General features: G+C 43.8%; 1 protein-coding gene across 1 annotated transcript in view; it reads right to left on the bottom strand.

Annotated features, from left to right (window-relative positions):
* CHST10 (carbohydrate sulfotransferase 10) overlaps positions 1–15,797 on the bottom strand; it is a 30,174-nt gene extending 14,377 nt beyond the window's left edge. Inside the window, exons 1-2 of the mRNA XM_006870740.1 lie at positions 15,671–15,797; positions 6,376–6,467 (exon numbers count right to left, since the gene is read on the bottom strand). Of these exons, the coding sequence (XP_006870802.1) occupies positions 6,376–6,467; positions 15,671–15,770 (192 nt within the window). The 5' untranslated portion in view covers positions 15,771–15,797. The remainder of the gene's footprint in view (positions 1–6,375; positions 6,468–15,670) is intronic.
* Between the last annotated feature and the right edge of the window lie 8,043 nt (positions 15,798–23,840).

The following is a 23,840-nucleotide window of genomic DNA, read 5'->3' as shown; positions in this document are numbered from 1 at the left end:
AACAACAACAACAACAACAATGGATGTAGTAACTCAAAAAAGGGAACAAATCTTTACAGCAAGGATCACTCCCACCCCCTCATACACAGGGTTGACAGGGATGGGCAACTTACACATTGGCTACCCAAAATAGAGGTGCCTATAAAGGCAAGAAGTGACTGGCTTACAAGCTTTCAAAAGGGAGCCTAGTTCCAGACGGGGTCTGGGGGGAGGTAGAATCTCCACTGAATGATTTCTAATCCGTTGGGAATGGGCTGGCAAAAGGAAATGGGGATAAGACTCTTGTGGTACAATAGTGAATAATTGCCATCAGGGCTGACTGTGAGGGTAGGAAATTATAGAGGTAGATGTTTTTTGACAAAAGGAGGAGTGTTTGATTTTGCAGCCCAGGAGCGGAGGTTTCTGGGACCATCAAGGGAGAAGAGTGGAGAGTGGGACCCTACCCAGAGAGGCAGAAATGCCAGGGATGGAGACAGTGATGATGATGTGGACAGATGGAGTGGCTGGGGGAAGTGAATTCAGGGAGGGAGAGGGGCTGTGTGCTGGTGGCTGGAGGGTGGGCCTGTGTGGTGTACCCTTTGGTTATTTGATGATGTATGGAGGTATTGTAATCATTGTAATGAAATGAAATATGATAGGATGAGTGTAAAGCTGATGTTCTCCCATGTAAACCTCACAATAGAAACTTAAAAAAAAGGAAATATAATGTAATCTATTATGTTGAATGCCTTTTCTTTTAATTTTGCATATTCCTCAAAAATGACAATAAGCATATATTATCACTTAGTACTAACTTGATTTGAAAATAATGGCTGGGAGTGAGGGACCATACAGACTTCTGGGAAGTTCTAGAAAACGCTTCCAAGTTCTCTGAGGAGTCTCCTCCCACATTTGAATTATTTTTGTATCCAAAGGAGACTATGTAAAGACAACACATGATTTTTCTTTCTGTCTTTAGCATAAATTTCTGTTGAATAAAAGCCATTTTCTCCCAGAGCCACTCTACATTCCCATTCAGGGCTGGCTTTTCCTGTTCGACTTCATTTCTCACCGTTCATTTTTCTCCTTTTCATAGATATCACTTTTCCCAGCAGCTTCCTGGTGCTGTTCTCAAGGCCTTTCCAGTGCCCAGCTAAATTAAGGCGCTGAATCAAGACAGCTAGCAAGGGCAATGGATGCAAACATTCACCTGACTCTGCTTTCTTATCATGGAAGAAGATGGGCCAAAAGTGGTGGAAGAGCTCATGTTCAGAATTATGGCACATGTCCTCTGAGGCTGTTTCAGAACTTTAGAGTATCTACAGACCAGGAGCGCTTTCGTTGACACGCAATTTGAAATTCTACAGATTTGCTAGATTGCAGTCATTCGTGCTTGGAGTTCAGTTGCACTGTTTTGCTAAATAAAACACTGGAGAAAGCCTCAATGAATGAACATACATGTGGCACTGTGTGTGTGTGTTGAGGAGGGAGGGAGGCAAGGGAGACTCGCCAGCACACACAGAAGTTGTTCAGCGACTCACTGTTCACAGAGACTCAATGTCTCCTTATTCTCCAAGAGGTGTCCTTAAGGCAACTGAATAGGTAGAGATGGGAGCTGTTTCCTCTAGCCTCATTCCTTTGGCTACCTCAAATTGTGGCTTAACGGTTTATAATGCTTTTACAGCTACAAACAGAGTTGTCCAGTTATTTCCTTAAAGTTACATAGAACTCCTTCCCAAGATGTGAAAACAGCTTGTCCCTCTAAATTAACTTTACTGAAATAACCTTTCTGTAGCTTTTAACATGCAGTGACACTGTAGGATAATGTGCTGGACCAAAACGTCGGTTTGAACCGAAAGGTCAGCGGTTCAAACCCACCAGCCACTCCTCAGAAACCCTATACAGGGTCACTATTTGTTGGAATACCCTCGACGGCACTTAAAAAAAGACTTGTCAGGCAATCAATTAATGGGGTAGCTGTAACCACCTGTATTCCCTGTGGACAGGATTAGTTTCATTGAGTGGGGAGTAGGATGTAAGCTTCTTAAAAACACACTACCATGAGGAATAGCAAGAGGTGTGTGTTACACACACACACCGCCCCTGCTCCTCCACATGTATAAACTTTTCCCAGAATACTCTTTTTATCTCTTATGTTTAACTGGAACCTGGGCTTCCCTGGCAGAAGAAAGAATGGCGTGGGGATCCCCAATGGCATGCTTCCTGAGACCACCATCTTATAAACATTTTGGAAGTGACAGTGGTTACATGTAGACCTACCTGACTCTGGTCCTTCACAGAGTAACTTCCATTCCTACCTACAAGAGTCACAAACACAGCCTGGTCCTCCAGTTCCCTGCAGTACTCCAGGGAACTACACCGGGGGCAGTACCTTCACTGCTTTAACTGTTGGTGCTCTCACCAAACACAACTCGGGCTCACTGACCCTGAGAGTCTCGCTCTTCTTTTCACTCTGTTGCAATTTTGTAAACCTCAAACCTAACACCGATTGTGGATGACATTCTAGAACTGTGCCCTGTAGAATGGCCAACTCACAACAAATTCTTCTAAGAAAGAGCAGAAAAACTTCCCATCTGCTTGAGTCCTGGTGTGGTGTTGTGAGTTAATGTGCCAGACTGCAAAGCTATTTGAACTGTAAGGTTGGTGGTTCAAGCTCACCAGCTGCTCATCAAAAACTCTATACAGGGTCGCTATGGGTCAGAATTGACTCGATGGCACTTAACAACAACTTTGTCATTTACAAATGCTGCTTATCTTTATGCGTCAACACCAAATACAGAGTAAAACAATCTCCCATTCAGTTGTGCTTTTAATTACTTGTACTGCTTAGCATTTTTCTTCTTTTTTTTTGAACTTTGCAAATGCACAGTACCAACTGTAATTACTGATATTATTGTCTGTTATTTTTCATTCAAACATTCAGCTACCTTATGTACAAGATAATCTTTTTAAAGGTAAGTTACCTAACCCAGTCACATTTATAAATAAATCCTTTGAGGAATTCATCTGCTGAGTTTGAATGTTATATAACAATTCTTGGTCTCTGTGGATTATTTGTGACAACTGTTCCCCCTTTCCATCACCTCACATCTGAGTTTTATGGGAGTCAGTGGGATAGGGTAGGAAGAGAAGGGGGCAGAGAACAGAGAGTTCAAACTCCAGGCCCACTACTTGCTGTTAGTGGCATATTGGGCCAGTGACCAACCAATATGTTCCTTAAGCCTTGTGTTTTCCAACTGTAAAATGCAAACTAAAATATTTACACCACAGACAGCTGCTCTGAGGACCAAATGAGATTATGACCTACTACCAGCCGTTCTGAGGGAGAAAGATGAGGCTTTCTGCTCCTGTGAAGATTTACAGCCTTGGAACTACAGGGTCGCTATGAGTCGGAACTGACACCACAGCACACCACCACCACCACCACCACCTAAGAGCTTTGTAAAGTATAAAGTACGTTTAAGTGCAGTATTTTCACTCACAGTAACTTCTTCAGACAACAATCTTAATAAGAAGGACATTCCCACCCCCATTTACAGTAACAAATAGTATGCTATGCTTTCTTCTCCAGTTCAAATGTCCTAGAAGTACCTGGTCATAAAGCACTTTATTCCTCTTACAAACATCTTGCAGGCTGAAGTCCCTACCTTTGTGTTATTATTTATACACATAACTAAGCATTGACCTCCTTCACTCCTATTAGTCACCCTCCTAGTTTCTTGGGTTACGGTTTCTTGTGAGTGTCGTCCATTCAGATTCTTCCTTTGCCCTGGGATGTCATGAGTAAACAGCAACATTCCAGAGCCCTCTCAAAGATTTTTATAGACTTGATCATCAATGTCCCATGACAAGGAAAACTCCAAGAGCACTTTGCTCTGACCAGATATATACTTTGTTGTTGTTGTTGTTATGTGCCGTGGAGTCGGTTCCGACTCATAGCGACCCTATATAGGGTTTCTGAGGCTGTAACTCCTTGGCTGTAAATCTTTATGGGAGCAGAAAGCCTCCTCTTTCTCCCGCGGAACAGCTGGTAGTTTCGAACTGCTGACCTTGCGGTTCACAGTCAGATTTGTAACCACTATGCAACCAGAGCTCCTTGATGTATACTTTAGCGGGTTCTAATGTACAGTTCTTCTACTGTGACCCTCGGGAGAACTGTGCCCTTCTCTCTTAGCCAACATCTTTAGCTTGTTTGACCCATCATTTCATTCTTCTGGCACAACTGCCTACTAAGGCTTCCAGACCCAGAATCGGGGGTTAGCAAGACAGAGGGGGACCTTCCCCTATCCTAGGTAGTGGTTGTTGTGGTTAAGTGCTGTCAAGTCGGTTCTGACTCATAGTGATCCTGTGTAGGGTTTCCAAGAAGTGGCTGATGGGTTTGAACCGCTGACCTTATGGTCAGCTGTCCAGTGTTTATCCTACAGTGCCACAGTAGGACTCCATCCTGGGTAGGGAATTATTCTATATTAAAGCACAAAAGAAACCTGAGGAGAAAGACTGGCATCAGAATGCCTAGGAAGGTGATGTTGTATAGAAGTTAGTGATTTGGGGCTCGGCCAGCAACTCACATGTGAGTTTTAATTTTTTCCCCCTCAGAATCAGTTCTCTTGTCCACACAATTGGGAGGACAGATTAAGTGCTCTACTCTCCAAGATCCTTTTTCTCTCTAAAATTCAATGACTCTGGGTCAAAGATCTCTTCCCATTCTCTTGACTGCTTGCATCCTGACCTTACCCAGCAAACCCCATCCTCTTAGCACGTGTAATTATCTTTGCTGGTCAGGAATTTAACAGACCCAACATTATAGAGTACCCTTGGTGGACTAAGCACTGTGACCCTGTATCTCCTCCAAACCGAAGCTATAAAGACCAAGAGAATCATGCAGAAGTAACAGAAGCAACTCCTCTGAAGCAGAATGCTAAAGAGGAAGCGTACTTCAAATGAGAGCATGAAACAAGGAGAGCAGGCTCATGGTGCTGAGATGGAGGGAAGCCATGGTGGGCACCCTGAGGAAACTTGCCCGTCTTGGGGTTGGGAAGACACTACAGGTAAGACAGGGATAGGCAGAAGGCTGGCCAGACTGTGGAATGACAATATCTGATCCCAACCGGTAACATGCATCTTAAAAAAGCAGGTATACGAGGAAAAGGGGAAACCATCTGGTGACTTGTTAAAGACATGGAGAGGCCCAACTAAGTCGACTTCTATGAGTTTGTAATTTCGTGACAACCCCAGGCCTCCCCACCCACCCTGAAAGCCCTAGGACCACCACCTTGACTGTGCCTCTGATGACCCCACCTGCCCCTAGGACCAGCAGGCTCCTAGGGGAGATGTCTAAGCTCCTGGGTCCCCATGGTACCCAAAGCTCATGGGCATCCCTCCCCATCATGAAGGAGGCAGGATGCCACTGAAATCGGCTGGTCCAATTCTTCCCAGGCCACTGATTTCATTTGTGTTCTTCTACTCCTGCAGCAAGGCTGTCTTTCCAATACAGCTCAGGATCTGCACCATTCCCCTTCTCCAACTCACAGTTCTAAGCCCAGCTCAGGACAAGACGCATACAAGAAGACAACCAAGGAAAGAACTGTCCTCTCTGAATTCAACACATACATTTCCCCTCACAAGTTCCTCTTGCAGTTACAGCAAAGCTGCCAAGAGAAGCTAAAGATCATGTCGAACACCTCTCTTGCAATTCCCTGAGACTTTACCACAGGCTCATAATATAGCTGAATAAATACGTGACCGATATAATTGATGAGTTTCTCTTTTGCGGCAATCGGTTTCTCTGAAAGGCCTGGTCCTGCCGGTGACCCTTCTCTTTTATACTCACCTGACTGGCAGGTGAGTTTCTTCAAAAAGGTGCCCATACATTATAACAAGAAAATAAATATTTGAAGGTTCTGAAGAGAGAAGTGTTTCCGAAGCTATACTTATTTCTAAAAAGAATCTGCTCAAATTCACCAACAAAGAACAGAAAGAAAAAAATAAGTTTTTAAGGGTAATGTGCTTCTAGAAGAAATCTGCTTAAATCCACCCAGAAAGCACAATATTTCTATAAATAAGTACTGACCCCAGACTAGTCTCTGGACTTAGGTTCTCTCAGCATGCTGGGCAGGTGCGTGCTGGAGTTCTGTACCTGAATGACAGAATCACACTCCACCTCACTCTCAGGGATCCTGTCTGCACAGCAGCTGCCAAAGGTGGGCAGCCCCTCCCAGGCTTTCCACATGTATCAACTGCTGCACGAGGCCCAACCACCAAAGCATCTGTTGTGCTGCCAGACCAAGGCCCTGTGTGGTGGTCCTCCTCAGAGGGTGCCAACAGTCCTGCTCCTCCTGCTCAACCATGGTGAGAGGGGGCTAGGGCCTTGCTCACCTTCAGTTCCTTGGGGAAGTGTTTCTCCACTGGCAGCTTGCCCACATCCGGCATGGTTGTCAGGAACAGAATCTCCTGTTTGGCACTGTATACTAAAAGACAGAGACATTACAAAGTCTTTTTACACACAGATCAATGGAACAGAATTTTGAGCCTATAAAGGGAGCCAAGCAAATGAAACCCACTGATATTTTTCAAAGGTGAGAAAGCAATTCAAGAAAAGAGGGCTAAGTCTTTTCAACAAATGGAGCTGGAGCAATTGAATACTCCCCCCCGCCCCCAAATTACCTCAACTGAAGTCTCACACCTTATACAAAAATTATTTGAAACAGGTCACAAACTTAGATTCAAAACACAAAAACGATACAATTTTACAACAATATATGTGAAAATCTTCAGAAAATAGCAAACTAGATCACATCAAAGTTAAAAAAAACCTTTGCTCCTAGAAGACTTGTTGAAGATGATGGAACAAGCTACTGACTATGGAGAAATATTTATAAACCACCCAAATGACAAAGGAGTAATATCTAAATATAAAGACCTTTCAAAACTCAACAAGAATTTTGAAAAGAACTAACAGTCCAATTAGAAAATGGAATAAAGAATGAAAAGGCACTTCATCAAGAGACCCAGGATAAGCAAAGCACTACTTAAGAAGCCTCTCACTACCCTGATTTCAAATTTTATTACATGGCTCCAGTGGTCAAAACAGCCTGTTTTGATACCATGAAAGATACATAGATCAATGGAACAGAATTGAGAATCCCATCCACACACAGCCAACTGATCTTTGACAAAGGGCCAAAGTACATTGAATGGGGACGACATAGTCTCTTCAACAGATGGTCCTGGCAGAACTGGAAATCGATATGCAAAAGACTGAAACAAGACCTTTACTTAATGCCATATACAAAGACCAAGTCAGCTTGGATTAAAGACCTAAATGTAAATCCCAGAATTATATGAAAAAATAGGGACAAATTTAAGGGCTTTAATCCTGGGCACACACAGAATACGAAACATTGCGAAAATTACACAAACAAAAGAAGACAAAATAGATGATTGAGATGTTCTAAAAATTACAAACTTATGTGCATCAAAGGATTTCGCCTAAAGAGTAAAAAGGGAGCCCACAGAATGGGAAAAAAATCTTTTGCAATGACATGACAGACAAGGGACTCATTTCTAAAATCTATAGGAAACTACAATACCTCTGCAAGAAAAAGTAACCCAATTAAAAAATGTGCACAGGACATAAACAGATACTTCACCAAAGAAGATATTCGGGCAGCCAACAAACATATGAAGAAATGTTCACGATCATTAGCCAGGGGTGGTGGTGGTGGTGGTGTGCCATGGAGTCAGTTCTGACTCTTAACGACCCATTAGCCATTAGAGAGATGCAAATCAAAACAACAATAAGATATCAGCGCACACCAGCAATAACAGCGAAGTTCAAAAATGCAGAGGACAATAAATGCTGGGGAGGATGTGGAGAGACTGGGACCCTCCTACATTGCTGGTGGGAATGCAAAATGGTCCAACCACTCTGGAAAACAGTATGGCGCTTCCTCAGAAAGTTGGAATAGAAATACTATGTTGTTGTTGTTCTGGGCCGTGGAGTCGGTTCTGACTCAGGGTTTCCGAGGCTGTAAATCTTTACAAGAGCAGAACGCCGCATCTTTCTCCCATGGAACAGTCCCATTGAACTGCTGACCTTGCGGTTCACTGCCCGATTCGTAACCACTATGCTACCAGAAATACTACATGATCCAGCAATTTCTCTACTTGGTATATATCCACAAGAAATCTGAGCCATAACACAAGTAGATATATGCACACCAACGTTCATAGCAGCACTATTCACAAGAGCAAAAAAACCGAGACAGCCTAAGTGACCATCAGTGGAAGAATGGATAAACAAACTTTGGTACATACACACAATGGAATATTATGCTACCTTGAAGAACAACAAGGAAGCTGCAATCCACCACAAAACATGGATGACCTTGAGGACATTATGCTGAGTGAAATTAGTCAGTCACAAACTGACATATATTACATAAGACCATTATTGTAAAGGCTTAAGAAAAGATACCCATACTCAAATGAAAAAACAAACATTTCTTTGCTGGTTACCAGTGGGGGTGGAGTTTGGGTGTTTGGGAGAGGTGGAGGGAGGCGACGGTAGGGCACAGGGTAGGCGGCAGACACATCACAGTTCTGGTGTTGGGGAGGGCAATACACAAGGATGAGAGGGTGGAAGAACAAGGTAGATAGGGGAACACTGAGACAGGTTTGCACAGGTTAAATGGGACAGAGGTAAATTAGTGATGCATACTCAACCTTGGAAAGGAGCTCTGGTAGCGTAGTGGTTACGAATCGGGCTGCGAACCTTAAGGTCAGTGGTTCGAAACTACCAGCTGCACCGCGGGAGAAAGATGAGGCTTTCTACTCCCGTAAAGATTTACACCCTCGGAAACCCTGTACAGGGTCGCTATGGGTCGGAACCGACTCGATGGCACAAAACAACAACAACTCAACCTTGGAACAACAGGGCTCTGTGATACAGGGCTCAAGGCATAATTTGAAGAGGGGAAATAATAGTAAGATGTTTGTCTTACATATATTGATTTTCTTTGCCTAGTAATGTAAAATGGATACTTAAGTTGGATAGAAAGGAATGTCGGGAAACATGATTACACAAAGCTTGTAAGCCAGTCTTCAGTCTATAACTGATGGGAATACCTAAAAGGGGTTCTAGAACGTGCCCCGTGAAAAAAAAGCCTCTTATAGAGCCTCTGCAGTGTATAGGACCTTAGGTAGAATCCTGACTCTCATCCAGAACCTTCTGAGGTGAGACATTCCCAATAGAGAGGACAAGCAGACCAGCCTGGAAGAGCTAGAGCGACAGAAGACACATCTTCAAAGAAAGATCATCAGGAAAAACCCAAAACAAAAATGTCAGTATGACTGGCTACTACAAGAATAAGGAAGCTGTTCGCCAGGAAGCCATCAAGGCAAGTAATCAAGTCCCTTCAGGACAAACCCCACTCTAAGATGGAAACTCAAAGGGAACACATGAGGAGACATGTAAGCTTGCTGATGATTACACTGGTCTACTGGTGAGTGGTAGAGGGGGAAAGGCAGCAATGAAGAAATGGGCTGAGTCCAACCATGTTCCATAGACTCCCGTTGACCTGAAGATAAGAGAGAAGAGCAAGGGCTGGTTGGTCCAAAGTGTGGTGAGACGTGGGGACACCTGAGCCCATGGACAAGGACATAGCCACAGAAGGCTATAGTTGAGAGTGAAGCATCTAGCTGATATGAAGTGAGAGGAGATACACAAGAACACCCAAAGTTGCAGATAGTACCCATTTGACCTAGCCTCGATGGCCTAATAATCAGAACTCGGACTAGCGGAAGATTAAAAAAAAACAATTTTTGATAAAGGAAATGAGGGTAAATTGCTACAATTTGATGAACTTGACCTATACTTATGGAGGTAGTAGTTCTAAATACCAACAGAGAGGGAGAATCTTCACATCAAGCATCAATGCTATCCGCTCTGTACACAGGGTAGATAGGCACGGGCAACTTAGACACTGGCTACCTAAAATGAGGAGGCGATAAAGTCAAGAAGTGACTGGCTTAAAGGTTTCAATGGTGAGTTTAAGAGTGTGTGGGGAAAAAAAAGAGTCCCCACTGACTAGTTTTCATCTTGTCCAGATGGGTTTGGTTAAAAGAGATGGGGATAAGATTCTTATTACTCAATAGGGAGTAATTGTTATCGTGACTAATTGATACTGTCACAATTGTAAAGGTAGAAGTTTTGTAACAAAAATGGGGGGGTAGTTAATCTTACAGTCCAGAAACAAAGGACCCAAGGACCATCGAGGGAGAAGAGCACAAGCAGAATGTGAGACCTTATCCAGAGAAGTAGCAACACCAGAGATGGAGGCAGAGATGGGGCCATGGAGAGTGGGAGTGGCTGAGGACTCTAGATCATGGAAAGAGAGGGACTAAGAGCTGGCAGCCAGGAGACAGACTTGCAGAATGTGCCCTTGGTGGTGTAAATTACTATATATACCTGAGTGTCTAAAAAAAAAAGAGCTAAAGTGAATAGAGCGAAGTGCTGTTAACTAGATGGTACATGGAGGGGATTATAATCATTGTAATGAAACAAGGTGTATGATTTGTTGAATGTAAAACTGATGATCTGCCCTGTAAACTCTCACTCAATCCACAATAAAAACCTTTTTTTTTTTTTTTTTAAAAAAAGGCACTTCATCAAAAAGATAGAGAGATGGCAATTAAGTACATGAAAAGATGTTCAACATCAGTAGTCATCAACTATAAAACCATAATGGGGTGTCACTATATAATGTCTCAAACAAAAGTAGTGGCAACATCAAATGCTGCTAAGTATGGGGAGAAACTGCATCACTCATACGCTGCTGGTGGGAATGCAAAATGGTATGTATACTCATTCTGGAAAAGAGTTTGACAGTTCTTTATGAAACTACCACATGATCTAGTAGTTACCATACTGTGGGAATTTATTCAAGAGAAATGAAGACTATGTTCATATAAACAACAACAACACATACACAAATGTTTATAGCAGTTTTATTCTGAATAGTTCCAAACTGGAAATGATCCAGATGTCGTCCAATGGGTAAATAACTGTGCCATGTCCATACCATGGAATATTACTCAGCAATGAGAAAGAATGACATATTGATACTTGGACAGATCTCCAGAGAATTATGTTGGGTGGGTGGGTGAGGGGGAAATGTTACATATTGTATCATTTAATTTTTATCATTTTTGAATGATAAAACTATGAGGATGGCGCGCAGATTAATGGCTGTGTGTGGGGAGTAGGGGGTCAGAACGCGGACCAGGAGAGGGAGGTGAACTGACTGTGGGGGAGCAGCACGGGGGGCCCTGTGGGGGCGGCAGTGTTTTGGGTCTTGGCTATATCAATACCACTATCCCGGCACTATCGTCTTTACATGATGGAACAGGTGAAAAAAGGGTAAACTCAGTGTTAATTCTTATAATTGCATGTGAATCTATAAATTATCTCAAAATGAACATTTTAGTTGGAAAAAAAAAGTCAAATTAGCACTTATACATTCGTTTTTATTTAAAAAAAGAAAGACAAGGGAACGGAGTAATTTATAACTATTTTTGTTTTTTGGAAGCTTTGAGGCAGAATTTTAGAATTTAAAGATAACCTCATTTCTTTCATATCTCTGCAAACCATTAAATATTTACTTTTAATATTTCTCAGAGTGTGGTGCTGGGCTGCAAACCACAAGGCTGGTAGTTCAAACCCACCTATGGTTCCTTGGAAACCCTATACAGGGTTCTCTATGAGTTGGAATTCACTGAACAGCACTTAACAACAACAACCATGTACTGGTGAGGTACTGTGGGTTAATGTGCTGGACTGCAACATCAGTTTGAACCACGAGGTTTGCGGTCCAAGCTCACCAGCCGCTCGTTGGAAACCCTATACAGGGTCAGTATGGCTCGGAACTGACTTGACAGCACTTAACAACAACCATGTACTTGGGAAGAAAAAGGACATACCAAATAAAAGTACATCAGCTACACAAAGGCATGCACATATTTCACTTTCTAAAAAGTTTCCAAATTAAAAGCTCCTTTTAGGTTGTTAATGCCAGCCCTCTGCATGCTCTGCTGCAGCTGGAGGGTCCCCTCCCAGTCTGCCTATTGGACTGAACATCTTCTTTCACCAGATGGCAGTGATGCAAGCACCGTGCAGCCTGGACATCCGTCCTTAAATGAAGGGAGTAGTGATGGAGCCTCAGCGTGTGCCCTGAGACAGGAGATGCCTCACCACCCACACCCACTGGTGGCTTTTTCTAACGGCCTCTGGGGAGTGATAACTGCTCACCTTCTCCAGACAGGCCAGAAATCCTGTTTGGATCAGAACTCCATGAACCACCATCTTGTGACCCTAACCATTTACTTAAGGACAATTATATTGTGTCCTGTTCCAATGGGCCTGACAATGAAGGGGTTTCATGCTCACTACAAATTCACTGCTCACTGTAGAGGCTGGCATTCTGGAGGCGAACCGTGCACTGGCTTTAAAGTCCCCAGAGGGGCCCCATGCCTCATTCAGAATCTACTAGCCACACAGCAACTGTACAGCCTCATCATATGTCAAAGGACAGGAAGCTGCGCCTTCTACCACTCATCTTAAAGGGAGATGGCTGGAGATACTCAGTGAACAAAGTCCCTGAGTAGTGCAAATGGTTAATATACTCAACTTAACCAAAAAGGTGGAGGTTCAAGTCTACCCAGGGACACCTTGGAAGAAAGGCCTGGCACACTACTTTTTTTTTTTTTTTTAATCAGTCTCTGGAAATCCTAAGGAACCCAATTCTACTTGGACACACATGGATGTCAAGTCAGAGGTGAACCAATGGTAACTGGTTTAAAATCCTAATGCCGCTCATCTTCTTCATAGGTATTACTATAAAGCAATTTTGTTCTAATTTTTCTTTTCCTTCACAAAACCTTCTCTGGCTTCCACACTTTTCTGAAAACATGCAACATAAAATGTGCCACATCATAGCATAATGACACCTTATTTACCAGATACCACTGAACACTGAGGAATGAGTACACTGTATTTAGGTTATTTTGTTGGGGTTTTTTTGACAGAATACTCTCTAAAAGATATTGCATGCACACCTATTATTTTTTTTTAATTACACACACCATAAACAATGGAATCTCATGACCTCAGGCTTTTGGGGTTTCTTCCTTATTAGGAAATGACACTCATGAGAATTGCGAGCAAGTTTGATTTCATATTCTCAACAAACTATTTTTCTTCCAATTTCTCACCTATGTTCCACACCCGAGGTTCTCAATTCTTGCTGTGGATCAGAATCACTTCTGAAGCCCCAAACGAACTCCACTGTCATCGTTCCCATTCACACAGACCGAGTAAGGTTTCTGAGTCTGTAAATCTTTACAGGAGCAGACAGCCTCATTTTTCTCCCAAGGAGTGGCTGGTAGGTTTAAATCACTGGTCTTGCAGTTAGCAGCCCAAGACTCAACCCATTGTGCCACCAGAACTCCTGGAATCGTCGACAGAGGACTACAGAGCTTCTTTAAAAACATGTATTTGCCTGAACCCCAAGCCTGAAAATTCTTGTTCACTTGGTCTCAGGCCAGGCCCAAGCAGTACAATGTATAGAGTCTCCAGAGCAGCAGCTGGGGCGAGAACCACTGCTCTCATACAAGGGGTCTCCATTATCAGTCACATGGGATTCACTGGAGAAATGTTCTCACCAGCTGAGAGCATCTCAAATTCTAACCACCCTGTAACTCTTGATTCTACCCTCGTTCCTCTCTCTGATTGAGAAGATGGCCCTGTGATAGCAGTGATGCTCTGGCTAGCTCAAATCCTGCTGGGTGGGAAAGCCGCCTTTCCACAGCTGTGAAACCTCATAGGGCTTCTCATAAGGGCTCTTGGAAGATGAGCCAGGGACTTCTGATGACAGCCAGTCAGAGCCCAGCACTACATAACGAATAAATATTACTGAGCGCAAACCGTGACGCTGAGAACCACCATTTGTGGCTAAGATCAGCACTTTCCTCTCACTGGCAGAACATCCTTCCAATCCTGCTGCTCCTTTACAGGCAGGGCGAGAACTGGAGAGGAAGTGAGCAGGTGATGGCACCTGGAGCAGCCCTCAGCATAGCAGTAGGCATGTGGAACAGTCACACTGGTGGCATCGACTGCACCCCCCGCAGGAGTAAGTCAGGAAAACTTCAGGGTGTGGATGCATTTCTAAGTACCCCTTTATAAAAGCTGTAATCAGCAGAATAAAGATGGGGCTCTCACCCACATTCACAGGTATCCTTGTTAGGCACAAGTTCTGGGCTTGCCTGGTGCCTCAAATCCTAATGTATGTGGACTTGGCCACTGAAGCAGCATCTAACTATCACCCCAGCACTTGTTGTTGGTTGTTGTCAGTTGCCATCGAGTCGGAACTGACTCATAGCGACCCCATGTACAGCAGAACGAAACAATGTCTGATCCTGGGCCAACCTCACTACCACTGCTACACTTGACGCCATCAATGATGCCACCTGGATGATCCATCTCATTGGGGGTCTTCCTCTTTTTCTCTGACCCTCCATCTTACCCAGCATGACATCCTTCTCCAACGACTGTTCCCTCCTGACAATACGTCCAAAGTATGAGAGCACTGTTGTTGTTGTTGTTGTTAAGTGCCGTCAAGTCGGTTTCGACCCATAGCGACCCTGAATAGGGTTTCCGAGGCTGTAAATCTTTACGGGAGCAGATCGCCTCATCTTTCTCCCGCGGAGCAGCTGGTAGTTTCGAACTGCTGACCTTCCGGTTCACAGCCCGATTCGTAACCACTACGCTACCAAAGGTTATAAAGAACTACGCTGCACTCACATCAGTCTTGGGAGACTGTCAGAGCAGGTATTACACCCATGTGAATGAAAAACAAACCAACACACACACATACACATTAAAAACCCCCCACTGAGGTTCAAGTAAGCAAATGACAAGAGCAGGAACTAGAAATCAGTTCTCCTAAGGCCTGCCTTGGGGCTCATTTTAGATCCTCATTTGAACAGTTACATTCAGTGGTTCAATATAGGGAGTTTAGAAATCCCCACAGACAACCTGGCATAAGACCATCCTTCCACTGCCTTGAAGGTGGCCTTCAAACATGTGGCCACCCGAACAATATATTGGGAGCACAGAACATGTTAATCAAGAAGCACGGCCAATGCCCAAACCAGGAATCTGTGATGCATGGAGACAAGGCAACAAAACTCAGCACACTGCACTGTTGGGAGTCCCGTTCCACCACCACCCTGACCCCAAAGAAAGCAACTTCTGTCCTCTAGGGGATGTGCTTGGGAAGTACTTCCTATCTCTTTCCACCTTCCCACTTGTACCGCTATACCATGAAGGATTTGGAAACTGTGCCCACCAACTTCCCTTCTAACAGAAAATCCTTTGATTCTGTGATAGAGGTCATCTGTGCAGGTCACTCAGAATAATGCTGCAGCAAGGCCTTTTGTTGTTATTGTTAAGTGCCATCGAGTCGGTTCTGACCCATAACAACCCTGTATAGGGTTTCCGTGGAGCAGCTGGTGAGCTTGAACCACCAACCTTGCAGTCCAGCGCATTAACCCACAGTGTCACACCAGGACTCCTTAGTGAACAAAAATCAATCACACTATGCCGCATACCTACCATCAGGATCTTTAAAGGTCAGCGTGATGAACTTGCTAGCCACCATAAACATGAAAATCACCCAAAAACACGCAGCCAACAGAAGCCACTGGTGGTGCATGCTGTCCAATGTCAGCCATTCAGTGAGTCTTCCTGGAAAACAGAAGCGAGACGTGCCTGCTGCTTATAAACAAATCAATTACACAGGAGGTAAAACCCAACCAAACAACCCAGGTGGTTTCAGCTAACAGTATCCAGGGATATAATGGCATCTGGACTGAGTACTTAACACTTAATTAATATTAAATTATTGATTTAATCATTAAACCAAAGGTAAAATTCCTTAATAGAGGGGAGGAAAGTCCTGGTGTGGTACTGCAAGATAAGCATTAGACTGCTAAGGTTGGTAGTTCAAACTGACCAGCTGCCCCTCAGAAATCCTAATCAGAATGGCTATGAGTCAAAATCAACTCTACAACTCTTAACAACACCAACAATCGAGAGGAGCAGCACTGAGCGAATGCCAATCTGGTTTGGAATACATGCCAAGAATCTGTCATTTGGAATACATGCCAAGAATCTGTCACGTCTATTTGACTCATAGCAACCAATCTGACAGAATTGAACTGCCCCCACAGAGTCTCCTAGACTGTAATCTTCATGGGGAGCCCTGGTGTGGTGCTTCAGGATAAACACAGGACTGCTAACTGTAAGGTCAGAAGTTCAAACCTAACAGCTGTTCCTTGGGAGAAAGATGAGGTTTTCAGCTCCTGTAAAAAGTGATAGTCTCGGAAACCCTATATAGGTTTTGAATCTGTGGCAATGAGTTCTGTTTTTCAGTTTGAATCTTCATGGGAGCAGATCTCAATGTCTTTTTTCTTAAGGAGTAGCCAGTGTGTTTGAACTTTCAACCTTTGCAGTGAGTGCTTAACTACTGCACCACTAGGCCTCCTCTATAAAGACTTTCTTCCCTGTGGATTTGTCTCTCATTACTGGCATCAAAATGAGTTTGGGCACCCAGCACAGACCAGGACCTGGAAGTAGGTGGGCACGAGGAGGTAGGCCACAGATTAGATCTTTGCTGTGGGTAATTCACAGAAGGTAGAAGCCATACATGAGCAATTAAAAGCAGGCTGTGTTTAAAAAATTCTGACTTGCTGACAAGCTGTAGTCACACCTAGAGAAATCTCTAAAGAAAGAAAAGAAATAAGCACTCTCAAGTCTCTTGTCTCCACTCACTTGCCTGCAAAGGCCTGGGCAGAGCCTTGGGGGTGAGTGCTTTTCATGCTACTACTTGCAACTGGAGCGCAGCAGGCCACTTTCGGTCTTTAGCACATCACAGGAGTCACACTCTGGTGCTTGAGATACTTAAAGAACCGGGAAATCTCAATCCATTCCTGGCAAGGCAAACAAAAAACGTATGTTTCACTTTACCTTTAACACCATGCTTCTTCCAGCCAAACCAAACTATTTCAAGAGACCACATTTCAACCCATTTAAACCAACCACTAGCCAGGATTGGTTTCCACCAGTTGAGTGAGGATATCCATCAGTCTTGGGCAGCAGAGAGAGCCTGGTCTTCTCAGCATGGTGCTGAAGGGGAATGACTTCAGAGTTACAGAGCTGTGAGGACCCTCGTCAACAACTCTCCTACTTGTCCCCACAATGGTTATTTCCTGGAGTCTCACTGGAACACTTTAAATCTCAATCCTTCTATGATATCCCAACCAAGTAGTTACCCAGCCTATGCTTGAACACGGCCTGCAGTGAGGACTACCATCCTAGCCCGTGCCTTTATGGTGTGGCTCGTGAGTCAGCCTGTCACCCCCAAAAGCCCAAAAGTTAGGTTCTCAATGAGAGATGACAGATTTAACAAATGAAAATGTCAGATGCCCAGTTAAGTTTGAATTTCACATAAACCACCAAATCCAAAACCGAAACCAAAGCCACTGCCATCGAGTTGATTCCAAGTCACAGTGGCCCGATAGGACCAAGTAGGACTGCCTCATAGCCTGGATTCCAAGGCTCTAATCTTTTTTTGAGGGGTGGGGGGCTGGAAGGTAGGTAGGAGTAAAGAGTTAGGGTTAGGACTAGGGTTATGATTAAGGGTAGGGGTTGGGCTAGGTGCATAGAGTAAGGCATAGTCAAGTTTTCGGATTACAGTTAGGTTGGGGTTTTCTTTCTTGAAATCAACTTGACTTCTTCATTTGGAAGTTCTATAACTACATTCTTCTCTCTTATCACTTTATGTTTTTGTTGTTGTTGCAAACTGGTATCTCGAGTTGCCTATTTTCAGTCTTGGTTTGTTTTACTTTGAATACTTCTCTATCTGGGTTCAGTTCTGGGTGATAGTGTCATGCACATTAGTCTCAGGTTGTTGCCTGCTGTTGTAGGTTCTCTGTCCAAAGAACTCCCTTCAGTAATTTTCATAAGGTTGTTTTGGTTTCTGCAAATTCTTTTCATTTCTTTTTATCTAAAGTCTTACTATCAATCTTCTAGCTTTCTAATGTGCTAATTTTGTCATCACATTTGGTGGACAATTTGGGCATATTTTTCTTCTAGTTTTATACATGTCATTGCATTGTCTTCTTGCCTGCATGCTTTCTGCTGAGAAATCAGAGCTTAGTCTTATTATTTCTTCTCTGTAGGCACATTTTTGTGGTTCTTGAGCAGCTTTCAGCATTTTTTCCTTGTCTTTGGTTTTGAAAAGTTTGATAATAATATGTCTTAGTGATTTTCTTTTGGGGTGTATTCTATTTGGAGTTTGTTTAATTTCTTGAATGGCTATCTTCTGGTCTTTCATGATGTTAGAGAAGAGTTTTCTTCCAGGAACTCATGGAAATTTTTCTCCATGCTTTTTTGTTTGTCTGTCTCCTCCTGTTCTGGAATTCCAATCACACATAAATTATTCCTCTTGACAGTATTCCGCATAAATCTTAAGCTTTCTTTAGAATTTTTTTTTTTCAATGCTAACTGTTCCTCTCAAAGATGAATATTGAGAGATTTGTCTTCAAACTCATTGATTTGGCTTTCCATTAATTCAATTTTACTTCTTTGCCCTTTCAATGGATTATCTCTCACTAAAGTCTTAGTACCAATCTTCTAGCTTTCTAATTACTGTTTTTGTATGGTTTCTAATTTTTCTAATTTTTTTTTTTTAGTTTGTTCTTACATTGTTTTCCTGACTCTTCCTTGTTTTCCATGATCTTTCAATTCATTGAAGGTACTTAAATTGAATTCTTTTAAATTCCTTATCAAGTAATTCAGAAAGCATTTCTGGTATATTTTCTAACTGTATTTTGGTCACTTGTTAGCATTACTTGCTCTTGTTTCTTCATGTAAGCTGAAATTGTCTCCTTACTTAGAGATATCATGGTGCCGATCTATTTATATTTAATTGATGATTGTAGCTAATGTTCTTAGGCGCTCATCACTTTTCTCCTGGTGGATGTGAGACACTGGAAATCTGAACACAGTTCTCTGGTCACTGTTTGTGTAACATCGTTCAGGGTGGGCTCACAAGCCTCCAGAAGAAGGGGCGGTATATCCGGCGTCAGCCCCTTGACAGAGACTGCACAGGACGGGGTGTCACTGGCTGTTGCTTTGGTGATGTTGGGACAGGCCATGCCCTCAAGTACCAGGAAGGCACATGAACAAGGGAAAAATGTACCCTCTTTGTCTCCAATCTCCAGTCACATCAAGAGGTCGTGCCACTCCATGCCAGGTGACAGCTCTCTTGTTTTTCTACTTTCTTGCTGCTCCTGTTCAGCTTTGTCTTCCAGTCAGCACTAAATCCACCTTTCTGTCCTATCTTTTGAAGCTCAGGGTTCCAGGATCACCACCTGTATCTAATCCATGTTTTCTCTGATGTTTTTGTTGCAGAGGGTATGTCAGTGTGTCTGCCTGTTCTGCCATCTTGGCAGATTGCCACATCTTTCCCCTATGGAGGACATGGTGGTTTTGAACCACCAGCCTTCTGGTTAGCAGCCAATCACGTAACCACTGTGTCACCAAGGCTTCTGCACATAAACAACAAACAATGTTTTAGTACAACGATGCTCCAAATGTTACATGTGACATATACATGCTAAAAAACAATTGATTTTTTATCTGAAATTCAAGCGGGTATCTTGCATCTCACCAAATCTCTCCTCCAATTACCTCCCTTCTCCTCCACCCTCCTTCATAGGGGGCAGCACAACACAAAACAAAGAGCACCAGGCTTGCTCTACCACCCACGAGCTCTGTGACTTAGAAAGCTACCTAACCTCCCTGAGCCTTCATTTTCCATCTCTAACACAAGGCCCTGCTTTGCCATGAGAGTGGGCATGGGGATTAAATGAAATAATGCACTAATTCCAGCCAGATCTGCAGCAGACCCTCAACAGACATTAATTTGACTGGTCCCCTCAGTACCCTTTGTGTCTTTCAGGGTGGACGTAGGCCCTTCTAAATATGGTGGCCAGAAATGAATGCAACAGGACTGGTTTGGTCTGACCCCCTCCCTCAGCTTTCTGTTCTACTCATATCTGGGGGCCCTCTGGACCTCCTGAGCTTTTTGCCCCCGAGCACCCCTACTCTGCATCAAGCTGACTCCCCAGAGGATTTTATGGTTTTAGAATCTAATTTTTCCAATCAGAACTAGGCTTTTGGAAGGGCTCTCCTTGAGTCCACTCACTGAGATTACCTCTAGATAAGGCAAGAAAACAATGAATAAACAGCCCTAGCTGAACATGTAGATCACATCTCTGCTCTCCCAAAAGCCAAATGGCTTAGGGATAGGGTTTCTACATCTGGGATTGCTAAAAGTGTCACCTATGCTGTTTTGAAGCCATACCTGCCTTCCTAAGTCTTGGATTTCCATTATAAACTCAGCTGTTCCTAGCTCGTTTGGGGGGTAGGTGGGAGGAGGGAGGTCTGACTCAAAGCCACCCTGTGGGATAGAGTAGAACTGCTCCACAGGGATTCCCAGTAGTACCGCAGGCTAAGGGGCTGCACAGCAAAGTCTGTTTGAACTGCAAGGTAGGCAGTTCAAGCTCACCAGCCGCTCCTAGAAAACTCTACACAGGATTGCTATGGGTCAGAACCAACTCAATGGCACAACAACAACAACAATCTTTAGGAGATCAGATTGTTGGTCTTTTCTCCCACAGAGCCTCAGCAGATTTGAACTGCCGACGTTTCAGCTTGCAGCCAAGCTGCTGCATCATGGGTTAGTAATTGGACAGCTCTCCAGTTCCCATCTGAGGGCGTTGTGAGACTCCAACAAGATTGCATCTGCCTGAGGGTTACAGTTTCAGATGGCAGGTGTACTCTATAAAGAGGTCCTTAAGAAGTTCAATTTCCAAAGTGTCTGCTGTTCAAATCCTAGAGAGAAGAGAGTGCTCTCTCTTCCATGGCTGGTCCCTGCACTGGGGCTGTGAGAAGGGGAGTCTGCAAAGTTCCCACTTGCTCCCAGTCTCTTTGACAGCCCACCTGTTGTTTTTCTCCCACTGGATGGGGCAGAGGTGGTGCCCAAGACACTGGGGGTGGGGATGGGGGTCCCAAATGGAGGTCTGCATATGAATGAACAACTGCATATGAACAAATCTCAGCTGTGGAGTCGATTCTGACTCACAGAGACACTACAGGACAGAGCAGAACTACTCTGCAGGGTTTCCCAGGCTGGGAATCTTTACAACACACTACCTCATCTTTCTCCTGCAGAGCTGCTGGTGGGTTTGAATAGCCGACCTCGGCCCAGTGCTGAACCCACTGTGCCACGGGAGCACCTGAAATCAACCCTTGTTGTTGTTAAACTCTGTGGAGTCAGTTCCAACCCAGAGCGACCCTGTATAGGGGTTCTAAGGAGTGGCTGGTGAGCTTGAACTGCTGACCTTGTGGCTTAAACCGACTTTGCAGTCCAGTGCATTAACCCACAGTGCCATACCAGGACTCCCTGAAACCAACCCTAGTCACTGTCAAAACCATTTTCTTAAAAAGGAGTATTTTAAGTCACAAGACTCAGCATTGTGAGCCTAGATTCAGGGTTGCCAATGAGCTCCCCTGTCCTGCTGCAGATCCCGTTGGGTACTGGGCAGTCACTGCTGAAGGCCTCTGCTTGTCACCGGAGAGGGCCCCTGGGAGAAGCTCTCTGAAGACTGCTACTGGACACTGGGCTTCGGTAAGTGCAATGTGAGTACAGCCAGCTCCCTTCCCTGGGGCTACAGCTCTCCCCTCTAGGCGCTATCTGGACACCTGTCCCTTACCACACCTTGTTTCACTTCCTGCAGGGTGCCAACCACAGCCTGATAAAGTCACTTGTTTACTGTCTGTTGCTGCCCCTAGTAGACTGTGACCTCATTCCAGTGTGCCTGGCACATGGTAAGTCAATAATAATTATTTGCTGAATGACTAAGCCAACCCAGCAATTTATTATAAAAGCTGCTGAGAGCTAAAAAGAAACTTTAGAGACAGCGTGGTGCGGCTCTCTTCTCAAGGGTTCCCAAACTTTTTTGAGTGCTGTCGTTAGGGCTGTCGAGGTGTTTTTGACTCATATTAATGTCATGTGACGAAGGAGAACTGCCCATAGGATTTCCTAGGCTGTAATCTTTATGAAAACAGATCCAACAGGTCTTCTCCTGAAGAGCATAGTATTTTGGACATACTGTCAGGAGGATTCCCTGGAGAAGGACATTGTGCTTGGTAAAGTGGATGTTGTTGTTATTGTTGTGATGTACCGTGGAGTCGGTTCCGACTCATAGCGACCCTGTACAGGGTTTCCAAGGCTGTTAAATCTTTACGGGAGCAGAAAGCCTCATCTTTCTCCCGCAGAACAGCTGGTAGTTTCGAACTACTGACCTTGCGGCTCATAGCCCGATTCGTAACCGCTACGCTACCAGAGCTCCTTCTGGATGATCAGTGAAAAAGAGGAAGACTCCAGTGAGATGGACTAACACGGTGGTAGCAACGATGGGTTAAAAACATTAACAATTCTGAGAATAGTTCAGAAACAGATGGTATTTCATTCTTTTATGCATAGGGTCACTATATATGTTTTTTGATATAAACAAAAGTCAATACTGAAGAGCAAGAAACCTGCATCGATCGGTGTCCAGGTATATCAGTAAACCATAAGGTAGAGTTATGTGTATGATCTCATTTGCTAAAAAAACTTATATACATGTTCATGCATCACATACATATGATTATACACACATATGTATATAATGAATACAAAAAAATCTTAAGAAGATAAGGAGTAGTTGGTTTTCACTGTAGACAGTTTTGTAGCTCTTGAAATTTTTTGCAATTAGTCAAAGCATACTAAAAATAAACATGAAAAATGCCACCTGCGTGCATTTACCTAGTTCATTACTTTTCTACTATGCCATTTTTTCATCCTCACTACTGGAGCCTTGTAAGGTAAGCACTGGACTGCTAACCACGAGGTCGGAGTTTCCAAAACCCACCAGCAGCTCCTTGGAAACCCTGTATAGAGTGGTTGTGAGTCAGAAATGACTTGATGGCACTTAACAACAACAACAACAACCAGCTGTGATGTCATCACCACCACTCTGTTAAGTGCAGGAAAGGCTTTTCTAGCTGGGAAAAAGGTGGGTGACTTGTGACAACACCAATGTTGTCATTCAGTAACTAGACCTCTGCTGTCAATAGTGAGTTCTTACTTGGTTTTTAAAAATGAACAAATATTAAAAACATTCTTTAAAAAAAAGTACAGAGAATAAAATAACAAATGCCTATTTGTTATTTGGTGTGGTGCTACAGATAATGTGCTGGACTGCAAGGTCAGTTTGAACCACAGGTTCAACAGTTCAAACCCACCAGACGCTCCTCGGAAGCTCTACACAGGGTTGCTACGGGTTGGAACTGACTTGACGGCACTTAACAACAACAATAACAATTTATATAAACTCAAGAGCTCCAGTGGCGCATTCTGTTAGTGCACAGTACTTACTTAGCGGTACATGCAGAGCAATGCCAAGGTTGTGAGTTGAAGCCTCACCTGGAGCACAACCCCTTTGGAGTCCTGGTGTGGTGCTGTGGGTTAATGTGCCGGCCTGCAAAGTTGGTTTGATCCACAAAAAGGTCAGTGGTTCAAGCAGTTTGAACCCACCAGCCACTCCTCGCAAGCTCTATATAGGGTCGCAATGGGTTGGAACCGACTCGACGGCACTTAACAACAATGACA

Source organism: Chrysochloris asiatica, unplaced genomic scaffold (assembly GCF_000296735.1).
Source record: "Chrysochloris asiatica unplaced genomic scaffold, ChrAsi1.0 scaffold00150, whole genome shotgun sequence".
Taxonomy (NCBI): domain Eukaryota; kingdom Metazoa; phylum Chordata; class Mammalia; order Afrosoricida; family Chrysochloridae; genus Chrysochloris; species Chrysochloris asiatica.
This window is presented reverse-complemented; position numbering and strand designations above follow the sequence as displayed.